This window comes from Apaloderma vittatum, unplaced genomic scaffold, assembly GCF_000703405.1.
Source record: "Apaloderma vittatum isolate BGI_N311 unplaced genomic scaffold, ASM70340v1 scaffold28399, whole genome shotgun sequence".
NCBI classification, from domain to species: Eukaryota; Metazoa; Chordata; class Aves; order Trogoniformes; family Trogonidae; genus Apaloderma; species Apaloderma vittatum.
Genome location: NW_009733946.1, coordinates 1,062 through 17,328, shown reverse-complemented (window position 1 = coordinate 17,328; position 16,267 = coordinate 1,062). Strand labels below are relative to the sequence as shown.

Sequence of the window (16,267 nt, the reverse complement as noted above, 5' to 3'; positions counted from 1 at the left end):
TAAGCAGACACAGCCTTAGGACGTGCAGAGATAGAACAGGATCTCAGCAGAGGAGAGGTACCAGAAAGAGGGAATAGGTACCATGCATGAAGCATTGCAGCTTCACTTTCAATAGAGCTGCCATTAGAGAACAGCAAGGGAGCACAGAGGGGAACTGCCCAGTAAAGAACAAAATACACTAGTTAAATGCAGAAAAGAAGGTCTTGAACGGGGCCGGGGGAGGGGGGAGTGAAAAAATGCATTTGAAAACTGGTACCTTAGACAAGTATTAGCACTTTGTGGTAGCGAGGTAAGTCTGCCTGGCAGACATACAATGTGAAGGAACATCTGGGAAGCACTTAGAAGTCAATAAGCAAATATAGCTCTGGGTAGTTACCATCTTTTGTGCAGATAATCAGAGAATGTTAGCGTCTATAGTCAGAGTTGTTAACTTTTACAGTTAGACTATTGAAGGGCAGGGTTAGGAGGCATTTTCTGGGGTAGAAAGGGTAGCCTAGAGGTTTGTATCACTTGTTTTTATTCTCCTCTCTCTCCCCCTCTCTCTCTCTCTCTCTCTTTTTAGTGTGAGCTGGGTGTCCCATCGCAGAAGAGAAGTCAGCGTGTGTGGATAGCTGGCCCTCGGACGGAGCCGGCTCTGTGGGATCTGCCGTCATGCAGCAGCTCCCCGTGCTGCTGCTCCTTTCCCTGCCACCTCTCCTTAGCATGCTTGGCCAAGCCGGAGCTCAGTTTCCTCGCCAGTGTGCTACCGTCGAGTCCCTGAGGAGTGGCATGTGTTGCCCAGACTATTTCCCTGTGTTTGGCCCAGGTACTGACCGGTGTGGCGTGTCCACAGGAAGGGGCCGGTGCGTACAGGTGACTGTCGATTCACGACCCCACGGCCCACAGTACATCCACGATGGCCGAGATGACCGTGAGCAATGGCCAATACGCTTCTTCAACCAAACCTGCCGGTGCAATGGTAACTTCTCTGGTTACAATTGTGGGTCGTGTCGCCCTGGCTGGACTGGACCTACCTGCAGCCAACAAATCAATATAGGTAAGAGCATGAGAAATATGGCATGAAAATTGTCTGTTGGCAGTGCTTACTTCTAAATATACTGATTTTTTGCTTTGAAATAGAAAATACCCCTTATATTTGTTTAATGAATGTATGTTGCCATAGGGGTTATTAGGGCAGTCACTAAGTAAGTTGTTCAGCTTGTGTACCAGGCACCTACATTTACTACCCAATAAAACGAAGAAAGCAAGCCTGTAGTCAGTGTAAGATTAGGACCAAGTCAACTAAAGAAGAGAACATCTAGATCTGAAAAAAAAGTCTTACTGAGAATTATTTAAGAGTAAAAAAATGTATATAGGCATGTATGTATATTTGTATATCTGGGAATAACACATGTCTAGACATCATGTTTAATACCTTGTGACTACTTTAAGTGTGACAACAGCTCTTTTGAATCAAAATCTCTAATACACTTCTAAACTATATACCTAGCCTCATAAATATTAACTTATGTAGTTGCTGTCAATGTCCTTAAAATCTTTAACTCATGACTGTGAGCTCTTCAGATGAATCAACACAGTGACTGTCAGGCCTTTCTGAGAGTTCTCGAGTTTCAATGTCAGTAAATAGATGTCTAATTTTTTTTAAAGCAGTTATGAAATACTTGTGGGACTCGAAAAAAACATTGAGTATAGTAGACAAATTGAAAAAGATAATCAGGCCTAGGGACAGAGCCTTGGTCTTAAGTAAAAATCACATGAATGAACAGGATTTCAGTTTTCTATCAGTTTTTATTAAAATGTTTAAAGGTGTTATTGAAATCCTTTAAAATCCATAATCCCACAAATGAATGTTGGTTTCTGTTAACAAACAGGTGTCTAGCACAAATGTGCAGCATTTTGCAGAAACAGAAATCAGCACTGCCATTATTTTCACCAGATAGGAAGCCTTCCATGAATGTGAGGGCAGATTCCAGCAAGGGTTAACAAAGCAGTGCTTACCAATTCAAAATCTTAACAAGATTTCTTAAGAACAACTTACTGAGTGCTGTGAAAAATATCTTAGGATTTTATTCACCCTCTGAGCTTCAGGAAGCAAATTAGAAAGGGGAAAAGAGGAAGAAACTGTGACTGGATCTGCTAAGCCAGGTTGCACCCTCTCATTCTTTGGCCTATTCTCATTAAAAATTATGACAATGCTGAAAAATAGCCAAGAAATAAATGTTAATATATACACACTTAGCACACTAAATCTGGAGATAGGCAAAAAAAGCAGCTTTAGCTAATTTTCTAGGGTATAGAAGAGCACTTTTTACTTTTCTCACTTATTAAATTTTTTACTGTTCAGGAAAATGCTAAGCAAATCAGATTTATCATGCATGACAACATGACATTAAGTAGGGGAAATTAGCTTCTTATTATGCTTTAAGTTTCTACATGGACATCACCTCTTTTGTGCATCCATAGAGCTGTTCCCAGTTGTTTACACTTCAGAAATAATTATTGGATTACTGTTGACGTATCCATGTCAAATAGATGTAAAATGCAGTTTGGTGCCTTCATGTCTTTTAAATTCATGCCTAACTTTAATAATAGTCCTGATCTCTTATTGTGGTTCAGGCACATATTTTGAAAGAATGAAAAGGTTAAGAGGTCTGTGCAAATCAAAATTTGATGGTTATTTTTAGTGCAATATGTAAAATCAGCAACAAAATAACTTTCAGTAACCAGGACTAGCATATCAGTTCAGTACTGCAAAACACAAAAAGCATATTTCAGGATGCAGAGTTCCTTAGATGAAATGCTTGCTGCATAAACGTATTCTAGATTAAATGCTTGCTGCATAAAAGTATTTATACAAACTTCAATGAAGCCGAAATACCCCCCACTGAATCAGCTTTACGTAGTGAAATGTAATTCACTATTATTCTTCATATATATTCATGCTGAAGACCTGTTGTTTCTCATATCAACATAGTTTATCATTCATTTGGACAATTATGGATTTTAAAGTATTTTTATAATGAAATTATGTGCATGTTGAAGAACAGTTGTGAGGACTTCCACCTGTGTCTTAGTCTAAATTAAGCCTGAAATCTTCTCAGTCCAGGTAAAAGAGCACTTGAGTTGGACAGAGGTGATGTGGACTCTGTTCTTCTTAATGATATACTGGTATTTCAACAAATCAATTTTCTTCCTTGTTCCACTGTCTCTGTGAATAATGATATTTCTAAATGTTTTTGAGATATAATGCTAAAAAGGACTAATTTATGGCTGTTGTTAATAATAGCAGATAATGTAATTAAAGAGAGATGTAGATGAAATTCACAATTCACAACTCTCTGGTGATTCTGCCATTTTTCCTACCAAGGTTCAGGCATTAACAATGTATTTCTTCACAAAATTTTCAAGCAGTAGATTTTCTAACTTATTAATTGCTATATAGTATTCTTTTCTTGTAAAATATTACTGCAGGATACTTTACGTATGTTGGACAGAGTTTTGATAGGTTTGTGTGATGAGGAACTGTCTTTTGTCATTTCTCTGACAGGATGAAGGATAATTTGCAACAGTACTTCTAAAAGCACTAAAACTATATAGTTTGGGGCTTTATTTGTATTCAGTTCAACCTTTCTCATAATAAATAACGTTTTCTATTTATGCTCAAGTCCTCTTTGAATTGCTCCAATAAAAAAAAAAAAAAATGAATGCTTGAAGAAAACGGGGCATGTCCAGAATTACTAGGAGCAAAATAAACTAGTCCTGTGACATCAGACCTGAGTGTCTATTTCTCTGGTAACTTGCTCCTTCTGTATCCTCACAGTCAGGAGGAATCTCCTGGATCTGAGTGCAGAAGAAAGGAGGCGTTTTGTGAATGCCTTACACCAAGCTAAGGTGACAATCCATCCTGACATTGTGATTGCCACACGAAGACGTGAGGAAATATTTGGACCAGACGGCAACACACCACAGTTCGAGAATATCTCCATTTATAACTACTTTGTGTGGTCTCATTATTATTCTGTCAGAAAGACTTTCCTTGGTGCAGGGCAGCAGAGTTTTGGAGGAGTTGATTTCTCTCATGAGGGACCAGCTTTTGTTACATGGCATAGGTACCATCTACTGCAGCTTGAAAGAGACATGCAGGTAAAGTTTCTGTTAATGTTGAGTCATGTTCATGCCATAATTTGTACAGTTAATGATTTTTTCCCCACATTCCAACAGGCAAAAATGATAGCAGTTCTTTCAATATGTGGAAATAATTCTGCTTCAATTTCAATAACTCATTAGGTATACTAAACTTTATAGAATTTATTTAGATTTTAGCCCATCATTGTTATAGAGATGCTAAAAATAATATTTCCGTCAGTATAATGGAAAACTTAAAAGTTATATAAAAATCTTCTCTCAAAATAGATGTAAATTCTGGATATATTTCTAGAAGGCATTTTATTGGATCAACAGGTTACTACCAATGTTATTCTTAATACCAAGGTACTGATTATTGATTCAGTTAGGCTAATAATAGCAGCAGAAATTCTAAAGAAAAGTATTATGGAGATGGCCTGGGGATTCAGAATCATATTTTATTTGTAAAATTAGTAAAAATGGTTAGAGAAATTAGTGGTTTGTTATACTTTTTTACATAAATCATCAATTCTTTTTTTTTCCTTTACTTGTGCAGACCTATCCAGAACAGGAATATACTATTTTGTGGACCATCATCCTTTTTAAAAAGAGATAATTTAGTTTTCAAGATCAGGGTTAAATAGTCTTTGCAATCACTTCAAGTGTTTTCACTAGCTTCAATGGCTCTGCCTCAGGCTGAGGCACAAAATCCCTTCAAAAACTGACATTTGACATCAATGTCATTTCACTATGTGGAAGACCTGAGGAGTTCTAGCTCTTGGTGATTTAATATCTATTACTGTTTATGTTAGTAAACTTGATCATTAATTATGCTAATTTAACTGGCCAATACATCCTGGTATAAAATTAAGAAAGCCAGGACACAGTCCAGAACTGTCAAATCCAGCCTGTACGAGAAACAACCAATGTCAATTTTGAGGGTTGGTACCCCTTTTCCTTACTTCTCTTTCTACTCAGTCATTCCCCAGTTGGCTTAGCTACTCTGTGTGCTACAAACACTGCTGTTGTCGGCAGGCCATTACAAACATTTGGAAGAACGGGTTATCAGTATTAAGTGATCTTTCTTACTAATCACAGTATGGTTTCATGGAGGAGGTACTCTTTTATGAATGAGGGAGATCTGTGATTTAATTCAATAGTCCAGATATCTGTTCTGCTGAACAGTCATCAATGTGAAAAAATACCAAAAGTTTTTACATAGGTTTCGTAGGTTTTTCATAGATTTCCTCTCCTCCATGAGGCAGGACTCTGTTACTAAGGTGCAGTTAACTGTTTTGTCAACAGCCCTCTAGCAGTGAGTATTACAGCTGTCTGGGGCACACATGTATTAACATCACATTTATGTGGTTTAGAACATGCTGCAGGACCCTAGTTTTGGACTGCCCTACTGGAACTTTGCAACTGGACAAAACACCTGTGATATCTGCTCAGATGACTTGATGGGAGCTAGAAGCAATTTCGATGTCTCTCTTATCAGCCAGAACTCAATCTTCTCTCAGTGGCGAGTGCTGTGTGAAGATGTAAATGACTACGAAACTTTGGGAACCATCTGTAACAGTAAGTATGATTGCTGGCAGATATTTGGAGACAAAATCTTTTTAATAATACTTTACATTGCAATGGCTTTCCAAGCCCAAAACTCCTGAAGTGTTTCTTGAATATTCTTAATCTATGTTTCATCAATCTTCTCAGACAATACTTACTTATCAACTGTCTTTCACTGAGGCACCAAGCAGCTCAAAATTTGTTCAGGAACTTGTAGAAGAGGAAGAGCTGAATGCTTTGACTCCTCTTCTTATGCAGTATCTGTTCATCTCCTGTGCCATAAATAATTAAATCTGGCAGTGTAATTTTTCAACTGAAAATTAAGTTTTCTTCTGACTGCTTCACTTAACACGTTCATGACATTTGCTCCTGAAGGGAGAACATCTAACAAATTCCTGTGTTAACTATGTGGAGACTGTTTTGCATGTGAATAATATTGAATCCTAAAACATCCACCTCAGCTACAAGAGCTAAAAATTCCCAGCAAGAATCTTGTATATTAATCAGCTTCAAGCCACGACTTGGCATATTCACTGAAATAGGGGGGGAAATAGGGAAAAATCACAATACCAGTCACCTACAAAATCAACAGTAGTCCTTTCTCCAGCTATCCGAACAGGACATCCTCAAAACTTCTGTCGCACATCCCATCAAGAAATCATACTGAAAAAATGTAGAAAGATTTCCAACAGCACTTACAGAACCAAAAACTTCAATAAGAGGCTTTTAGGTGTGTTTTAAAATCCTGATACAAAGGCTCCAGCACACAGGACCCCATGAAGATTCAGATTATTTGCATGATGTGATGAATTTACCCATTCATTTAGTTTAAGGCTCACTTATAAGGGATTTTTTTCCCCATAGTTCAGTCATTAGAAGGATGCTACTGTCTTACATCAGAATGGTTTTCTGTCTTCTCTCCATCCCCAGGCACTGAGGGAGGTCCTATCCGAAGAAATCCTGCAGGAAATGTTGCTCGGCCTATGGTACAGCGTCTTCCAGAGCCTGAGGATGTTGCTCTGTGTTTGGAAGTTGGTGTATTTGACACTCCTCCTTTCTATTCCAATTCAACAGACAGTTTCCGTAACACAGTGGAAGGTAAACATGGCAAATAAAATGACCTGGAACAACTCTAAATAGATCAAAGGAGCAGGCTTGCTGTTTTTCCTGTTGGAAGTATAATTTTGGCGACAGTCTGTGGGACACTAGGGACACATTGTTCTTAATATTAAGTATTAGCTTAGTATTAAATGGAAATAAGCTTTGAGTAAATTACTTTATGGCTTATGTCAGTTCTTTAAATGTGTTAAAGCCTCAGAAGTCTGTCACTGGCATACTAAGAGAACACCAGCTGACATCAGGTCCTTGCAACCCAGTAAAGAGTTGCTGTTGCTGAAGACAGACAGCCCTCGCCCGAGGGTTGATGCAGCTGCATTCTTAAATGAGGCAAAGGAGTGCTCAGAGCAGTTACTCTTGTATCTGAATTAAAACCAACAAAAGAAAACAGAGGAACTTGTAAGCCTTAGTAGTACTTCATGAGATGGTTTTGAAGTAGCAATTGATGTCTGGATACATGATTTACTGCTAAACATGTTGGCCCTTTCTCTCTCTGGGCCATATAACTCTGTTCTTCTCTAAGCTCTACATATCCAAAATGATATCTTCAGTCACTGGCATTTGAATACACACACACCAACACATAAACCAGCTAAAGATTTGATTCATGCTCTTCAGGCAGTATACTACCAACTGCTTCTGCACTTTAACAATCCAGAGTTTTTAACAGGTAAGACTAGGCTTCATGAGAAAATAATTGCAAGTGATAGTTCAGATCCCTGCCAGACTTCCTGCAGATCTTCTGGCTCTTTTGAAGAGGAGAGAACAAAACCAAGAATCTGCACCAACTTTTAAAGTATATAAGAAAGTTTTGGATGCTTACCAAGTTTGATCAATGGGCAATCAATATCTAGCTATTTAAACCTGGCTTTAGACAATTAACTGTATAGCCCCACTCTGGACAGTTTGGCCAAAGCTTGATAACAGAGAAGTGTTCATGATACTTCAGATTCTGCCATCCAACATGAAGATTAGGAGGTATTGGGCACTAAGAGTTATGCAGGGTGTCTTCACTGAAAAAGAATGAGCATGTGAAGCTTTCTGAGATGTGTTCACAGTAAGTATGGCAATGACATGTGGAAACATAACAGCTGGATCATCAGGATTGGTGGCAATGCACACACACTAAGCCAGCAGTTAGAAAACACATGCAACTGTTTCAGTTATGCTGAAAGATATGTAGGTCCCAAACATATACCTTTATTTTCATGCCATGATGTAGCTTATTTAGTCCATTTTTGCATTAGATCCCAGCAGCCTTGCACTCTACATTCTCAGTATTCCTTTGTAAAGTCTATTTTAATCTGACAGTTATGCATACCAGGGACATTTCTCAAATGCCAGTAGGATGAGAATTAGCTACTCATTTATGTTAAGCAAGGCAACATGACAGGCTTTCAGAGAAAAAAATATCCAGATGGGACTGCAGCTTCCAAACAAAATCTTTACTGGGATTTTTTGTGTTCTTATTTTTTGCATATTCAGGGTACAGTGATCCTTCAGGGAAATATGATCCAGCAGTTCGAAGTCTTCACAACTTGGCTCATCTATTTTTGAATGGGACAGGAGGACAAACTCATTTATCACCAAATGATCCCATTTTTGTCCTCCTGCATACCTTTACAGATGCTGTTTTTGATGAGTGGCTGAGAAGGTATTCTGCAGGTAAGATATGCTCATGGACAAAGGTGAGGTGGGTGGCTGTCAGTCTTTGTAGTCACAGAAGCTCAGCTGCTTCTTGTGGGACAGAAGATGCCCCTAAGCTTAGGAGACAGGACTGAAGTTTTAACAGTACATTTAACAACAAGCAAGCTCTCTTCCTCACCCCGCTAACATCCATTTTCAAGTCACTGCCTGTGACGGGACTTGGCCAGAGATACCAGGAAAACAAAATGTGCAAACACTTTCTCTCGGTAGAGCAAAGACAGAGTAACCATGAAAGGTCCAAATAATTCATGGACATTCTGTCATTGTGTTGAGTATATATCTGTGTTTTCTCTTGTTAAACAAGATCAGATGCCATGCACACCCTCCCAATTCATTTTGACAATTTTTGTGATTTACTACCATCGTTCCGTAACCATTTCCATATGCTTTCAAAGGATGGTCACTGTTGGTGCCCTTGCTTCTTTAACTCCCAAAAGACAAAGGAAAAGGAAAAAAGGGGCAAGTGGAGGAGAGAGACGAAGGACAGAAGGAAGGAACTGCAAGGAAGTAAAAAACAATAAAGAACAATAAAGAAAGAAAAAAGGAGATTGGCCTCAGTGAGCTGACGAGAGAATACTGTGTAATCCCAACGTCTGTGCATTAGTGTGTAGAAAGCAGTGACTGTATTCCTCTTTGAACAAACTAGCTATCTCTTTCCTCTTCTACAGAAGACAGCTGCTGTTGCACAACTAAGACTTCTTGTGCAACTTCCACAACCTGCCTCATATATTTTTCAAATATCAGAGAGCAATTTTATGCCTTTGTGGCACTTACATGACCTACCATGAACTTTTGCATAATCGTACCAATTTGGATTTTTTGTGTGTGTGTTTGTTTCAGCTGACTTTCTCCTGATTTACCATAACATTGCAAAAAAAACCCCACTGGAGTTTGTATCAGCTGCAGTACTGAACTATGTGAGAGAGCTCTTCATCACTGTAACAATTAGACAAAGCCAGATTGTAGCAAAGAGATTTTCTGAGTACTGCATGTATACATACTTCTCCTTTTCCATGCTAGAAGAAATTAAAATCCCAACACAGGCAGAACTCTACTAGTGGTTTCTGTTAAAAAGGAATGATATTATTACTGGTCTTGCTTTTGAACAGAGCAGAGCCCTCTCTTCTGGATCTGTCACACTGGAAAATCAATCCTTCTAGATTAGCTTACTTTAGGAAGAAAAATATTGAAGTACTCAAAACCCTGAGTAACTGATAGGAAAAAAAAAAGGAGTGCAAATATTTCGATTTTATTTACAGAAGTATGATTTGACTTTCAAATTTAGATATCTCCACGTTTCCACTGGAGAATGCCCCTATTGGACATAATCGACAGTATAATATGGTGCCTTTCTGGCCTCCAGTTACCAATAATGAAATGTTTGTTACCGCACCAGAAAACCTGGGATACAGCTACGAAGTTGAGTGGCCAGGTAAACTATCTAACCTACATGCTTCCTCTTTTTTTCCTCATCATGTCTTCCTCCCTTTAAGTTTATATATCATATAACAAAGTTCATTTAAATTTCACAAAGAATATTTGATGTTTTCGTAGAGGTCTGTTTCTCTTTTCTTGCCTGGTTTTCCAAATAGGCTGTGTTTGGGATTTAGTACAGAGAATAACAGGAGACACTGAAATTTTCTCACATTTTGGAGCAAATATTATCAACCAAAATTTAAACTAGTCTATTTAATGAACATTGAATAATGACAGATAGCAAGCTTTGATCTGTTCCTCTGATATTTATCCATATACTTGACATTTATTTTAATAACTTCTCTTTTTACTTTCCTTCCCGTAGGTCGGGCTCTCCGTGTCACAGAGATGATAACTATCGCGATAGTGACTGCACTGGTTCTTGTTGCAATTATCTTTGCTGCTGCTGCATGTATTGTACGTGTCAAGAAAAATAAGGATGAGTTGCATCAGCCTCTGCTTACTGACCAGTATCAGCACTACTCAGATGATTATGATGGCATACCGACACCAAGCCAGTCTGTTGTTTGAAATAACATTCTTTTGCATCTGACTGAAACTGTTTATTTTGCTGTATTTTATAAATGGTTCTTCCATCTGCTTTAAAATAAAGAGCATAAACTGTCAGCTATCTTGATATGTTTGCTTCAGGCTTCACTTTCCCTTTCATCACACCTAGGTAATCAATAAGTCACTTTTGTACCACCTTTGCAATGTTAAGTCTGTGTTGATTTTAACAGAATTCTGCTAAGTCTTCAGGGCTCACTTGAAAGCCTCTTTCATGTATATTTCTACAATATTTGGTAAAATTTATTCAACTTACTGACAGGCAATGTCATCTGACTTCACTTAGCCTTTATACCCAGGATGCTTTTATGAGGTACTTTTGTGAAAAGGTCAAATCTAGAAGGGGACAGAAGGAGAATCCAAAATACAAACGGACACCTCAGCTAGGCAAGCAGAAATGTGTTTCAAAATAGCTGATGTGCCAGGCAAACTGCTACAAGGGAATTCTGAGGGGAACAGTGTGTTTGAAATTCAACTTTGTTCACAGAACATAGTTTCAATACCATTGCTGCTTTTGAGTGGATCTGTGAAAAGAGATACACTAACGAGATGCCACTGCAGCATTTGGACACTCCAGCTCTATGTTCAAATGCAGCTGCCTAAAGGGGGCATCCATTTGAAAGGACAGCTGCCAGCAGCCTTTGTTTTATTTTGATTTTTCACTCTCACTCCCTTTTTCTCTCCCATTCCCCATGGCAGGGCATTCTCCCCAGCAATGAGAGACCTGGCTTCAGTACTCTCCTGTGGGAATTTAAACCCACATCTCATGTACTGTGAGAGAAGGCCCTAGTCATCAGGCTGTAGAACAGACTTGGAAAAATAGCCATATGCAACTACTGTTAATTTATTCAACATGAGCCGGTAGGAGAGCAACACACTGACACCCGCCTTCACAGCCTGAGGTAGGTCTTGAGGAATCCTGCTTCAAGCCTCACCTCGTCTCTCTCATCACAACAGTACCAATAAATTGTTTGCTTATCTTCCTATGATGTCTTACTGAATTTAATTTAGCCATCATTTGCTGACATGCAGAGACATTCCTGGGTTCAGAATACCGGATTCCACATCATGTGCTCAACCCCTAATTGCTAAACTATGAAGTGAAGCTGTCTCTTGTCTCTTTACTTTGTTTGGCCTCAGCTAAAACAGAAATGGCACGTAATTTAAATTGAACTTCTTTGTTGTGAGGCAGCTCTCCTACACATTAGGTTATTATACTTTTGCATAATAACTGTGTTAACCTCAGTGGTTTCAGTCAGCACCAGGTGTGCTCAAAGCACAGTTACTCAGCTGAAAGAAAATACGTAGTTTATACACTGAGAATGATGTAAATAGGAAGACACGTACATTTGGCAAGGCAAGTGGACGATGGGTTATCATCCTAACCTGCTCTACCAATCATGGGGCTTGGACCACAACAAAAATTTACATAACTGATATTTTAGGAAGAAAACTTTCACCTGTGGCACCCATGGCACAAAAGTAAATTGGACAAAGGTTTTTGGGCTGTGGTCTTGGTTTTACTTACATTCTTGCCAATCACTATTTCACGTACACATGCAGCAGCTTGATTTTCAACTTAAATGCCTTTTTCTGCCATTCTTGCTTGTATTGAGTAGCAACTTAATAAGTCATCCACTTTAGTGATTTCAATGGATTAAAGCAGGGTGATCCAATGTTCTTTGGATTGGGGTCAAGAGACCAGGATTTTATTCTTAGCTCTGCTACTGACCTGCTGAATGTTCTTAGCTTGCATATTTTTACCTCTGTGACTCATTTGACTCAATTATAAAATAAAGCTAACAGAGCATCCTTCGTCAAGTGTTTCTCCTTCAGTGGATGAAAAGAAGCCTACAGAAGCTTGATAACAGAAGGAAAATGTCATGACAAAATTAGATCTTGTGAAGAGGACGCTATCCATTAAAGTTATTCATTCCCTAAAGCAAAAGCATACCATCATGTTTTGAGGTGGCCGTTAACTCTTGCAAGTCAGAGAATGAGAAGACCTGCCTGCCACACATAAACAAGTTAGATTTTTTGAAAAGAAAAGGAACAGCAAGCACAGGAATTAGTCAGAGAAGGACTAAGGAGACCTCTGTGTGTGTCCCATTCTTGATAAAATCTAATAAGCTCATCTTTCTCTGGTCTATCTGCAGTACTCTGAACTATGTCGGTATGGAGAAAAAGTTCCTGCCATTCACTGAATCTGCTAGGTGCTTATTCCTGAACTAATCTGACACGGAAAATCTGGTTTAGTTCTGAAATCTGAAATGGCCAGGTGTATCGGGTTTGCATAGAGAGGTATTGATAGTGAGGGTGCCACTGAGGTGACTCTGTGATATGCTGGTAGAAGCTTCCCATGTGTTCAATAGAGGCAATGCCAGCCAGCTCCAAGAGGGACCTGCTGCTGGCCAAATCTGAGCCCAGCAGTAAAGTGGTAGCACCTCTCTTATAACATGTTGAAGAAAATAGAAAATATTAATTTGCAAGAGCAACTGCAGCCAGAGAGAGGAGTGAGAATATGTGAGAAAAATAACCTGCAGGCATCAAGTGAAGAAGAAGGAGGAGAAGGGAGTGCTCCACACCCTAAAGCAGAGATTCTGCTGTCAATCCATGATGAAGACAGTGGTGAGGCAGGCCATACCCCTGCAGCCCAGTCCACGGTGAAGCAGATATCCACCTGCAGCCCATGGAGGAGTCCATGTTGGAGCAGAGGAAGATTGTGAGCAATCCTCCTTCTGAGGAGGAAGGAGCAGCAGAGACAGCATGTGATGAACTGACCAATATTCCCATTTCCCTATACTACTCAGGGGTGGGGTGGAGGTAGAGGACAGTGGGAGTGAAGGTAAGCCTGGGAAGAAGGGAGGGTTGAAGGCAAGTTTTTTTGAAGACTAGGCTTTATTTTTCATTGGCCTACTCAGATTTGATTGTGTACTGGGTTTAGCTAAGATGGGGTTAGTTTTTGCTAGAAGCTGAGAGGGGGGCACAGCTGGATTGCTGAACCTAACTAGCCCCTAGCCAGGGGGATATTCGATACCATGATGCATAGCTTATATAGGGGCAGCTGGCCAGCCCGGGATTTCTTTCTCCGTCTATCTCTCTCTGAAAAACTCGGGAGACCCGGGAAGGGGCTGGGTCGTTGGGTTCAAGGTGGCAAGATATCCACACTGCACATTACTCACATTATACGTTACCTAGTTAAACACTATTGTTGTTACTATTATTCCCTTTTTTCCCATTATTATTATTTTTTCGTGTTCCACCCTGTTCTTATCTCAATTCCATGAGGGTCTACCTACTTCTCCTTTTGGGGTTTCCTCCTTGTTCCCAGTAAGGGAAGAGCGAGTGAGTGAGTGACCCTGTGGTTCCTTTGTCTTTGCCTGCCAGTCAGTCGGTCAGTCGGCTTGAACCACGACATCTTTTGGCAACCAACATGGGGCTCAAGGAATATGAGATAAGGATAAAAGTAATAGGTGACAGGCAAAAACCACAGATCAGGCTTGCGATGTTAGCAGAATACAGGAGTTTGTGTTGGTGTAACTGGTAAAGAATGAGGGGTGGATTTCTAAATGGTCCATTTGCATTAAGTGCTGTGATGGTCGTCGTTTTAGTTTAGGTGTAGTGAAGTCATTCTGCTGATGTGACTGAAGGCTCTGGAAGTTGTGCCATTAATGTGGATTTTAATTATGGCTCTGAAATGTTCGATTTGCAGGGGCAAGGGGTGGAATGTCATGGGTTTCAATCTGGTGGGGATTTTTTGTAAAAAAAAAATAAAATAAAAAAATGTGGGAGTAAACTCATGAGAAACTTAAAGAGCCTCCCCCCACCCCAGTGTAGGAGTTTGACCTGCCTCTGGTCAAGGCCAAGCCAATAAGTGAGAACAAAGGAACGTCACCCTGAGAAGAAAGAAGGGGAGAAGAATCCCACGAGAGAAGGAGAGGGAGAAGGCTGCCTGAGCAGAACGTTTCCCTGAAGCCTATGATGGTTGAGATGTCAGAAAGGTGATTCTCTGACAGCTGAGGGAATCAATGGTGGTGAGAATGTTTAGGATACATCAGTACATGCAGAGGCCCAGGCAACAAGGGAGAGAGACCAAGCATCAGTGGGGGACCCACCTAAAGTGATCTGTGGCCCCGAGGACCTCCCAAGGATGAAGAGGATTTCCTGCTGTGAGGTGGACACCTCACAGCAGGAAGGAGAGACTGTGAGGAGCCCTATTCCTCAAGGAGGAGCTGCCGTGGACAGTGAGTAATGGCCAGATGGACCGCACCCCCCACCCCCTGCCCCCTTTGCCCTGATGGGAGGGAGGAGTTAGCCAGGGAGATAGGAGGGAGGGGGCAGGGGGGCAAAGTGTATTTAAGATCAGGTCATATTTGTTGATGTATTCCTCTCACTATCCTACTTTGTAAATAGCAGTGGTGAATTAAACTTGTTTTTCTCCCCAATTCGCTCTGGTTCTTTACCCATCATCTTAAATGGTAGTTTACTACCTCCTCTATCCTTAATCTCAAACACTTGAGCCTTTTTAGCTGAACTGTCTCCCTCCACATCACTGTTGAAACGGGGGTGGGGGGAAGAGTGAGCTGGAGACCGCGTGGTTCTTTGTCCCAGTCAGCCTGAATCATGACATCTTCGTAATAAATTAAGCTAATTTCACCAAGCCAAGTCTGTTTTCCCCATGATGGTAATTGATGAGTGGTAATTGGTGATGTCTTCCTGCCTTCATCTCAATTCATTCATTACATTTTCTCTCCTCTGTCCAGATGAGAATGGGGAGAGACAGAGAGGCTTTGGTGGGCACCTGGCAACTAGCCAGTGTCCACTCAGTTTGCCATCATACGAGAAAATAAAGAAAAATAAATAAACACCAGAAAATTGAGTGTGTGGTAACTATAGGCTTTCACTTGCTACATGGAGGCAAGATTAGGTAACAGAATTGGCAAAGAGAAAATAAGAAGCGAAAAGCTGGGAAAAAATCCTGAGATGTCCTAAGTGCAGCAGCTATGAAGTATGTGATGTTACTTCTCCCCATGACTTTTCCTCCCTGTTCTTTTCATGAAGATTGATTCATATAGGGCAGCTGTAGAGGATAGCTAGAAGTTATGAGAAAATAGAGCTAAATTCATGTTGAATTGATGACTGTGCTAAAAGGAACTGACGGAAGTAGCAAAGGATTGGCACCACTAAGGAATAACTGAAAGGTGCTTCAGATTTGGATATGAGCAGAGATCTCTGAAGTGTTGTCAGACAGAAACCCTCACACAAATTAGAACTGTGTAATTTATGTAGCATTTAGAGATTGCTGAATAAATATTGATAATAAGGGAACAAAAATCCGCAGATGTAGTTGATGATAAACCCTTTTTCCACAAATAATTATTGGCCTAATAAAATGTTGTATTGTTATTGTTTTGACCTAATTTGTGGTGACTCTGTCAACAATAATAATAAAACCATTTTCATGTCTTCTATGTGTTCCCTCCAACTAGTGATGTTAATACTGACTTTTTATGTTTATTTGCCTTCTTAGCTGTCTAACAATTTGGTTTTTGAAACTTATTTCTCTTATAAAATGCAAATTAATAGACAGTAACTAGTGAATTCAAATAATGTAGCAGTAATTCAGATTCTCTTCAGATGATGTTAAACAAACAGAGGTTTTGAGAATATGCTAGAGACAAAAGCAACTGAGGTCAGAAATTTTAGATGT

At 39.8% G+C, this 16,267-nt stretch overlaps 1 protein-coding gene across 1 annotated transcript; it reads left to right on the top strand.

The window, feature by feature from the left end:
- The first annotated feature begins 662 nt into the window (after positions 1-662).
- TYRP1 (tyrosinase-related protein 1) lies at positions 663-10,521 on the top strand. The gene is made up of 7 exons (XM_009876088.1): positions 663-1,036; positions 3,821-4,143; positions 5,499-5,703; positions 6,622-6,789; positions 8,293-8,472; positions 9,800-9,946; positions 10,316-10,521. The coding sequence occupies exons 1-7, from the start codon at positions 703-705 to the stop codon at positions 10,519-10,521; spliced, it is 1,563 nt and encodes a 520-aa protein (XP_009874390.1). The 5' UTR covers positions 663-702.
- The last annotated feature ends 5,746 nt before the right edge of the window (positions 10,522-16,267 follow it).

Coding starts and splice junctions, on each gene's coding strand:
- TYRP1 (XM_009876088.1), top strand. CDS start 703: ATGCTTGGCCAAGCCGGAGCTCAGTTTCCTCGCCAGTGTGCTACCGTC. Junction 1,037..3,820: donor CAGCCAACAAATCAATATAG/GTAAGAGCATGA, acceptor GTATCCTCACAG/TCAGGAGGAATCTCCTGGAT. Junction 5,704..6,621: donor TTTGGGAACCATCTGTAACA/GTAAGTATGATT, acceptor CTCCATCCCCAG/GCACTGAGGGAGGTCCTATC.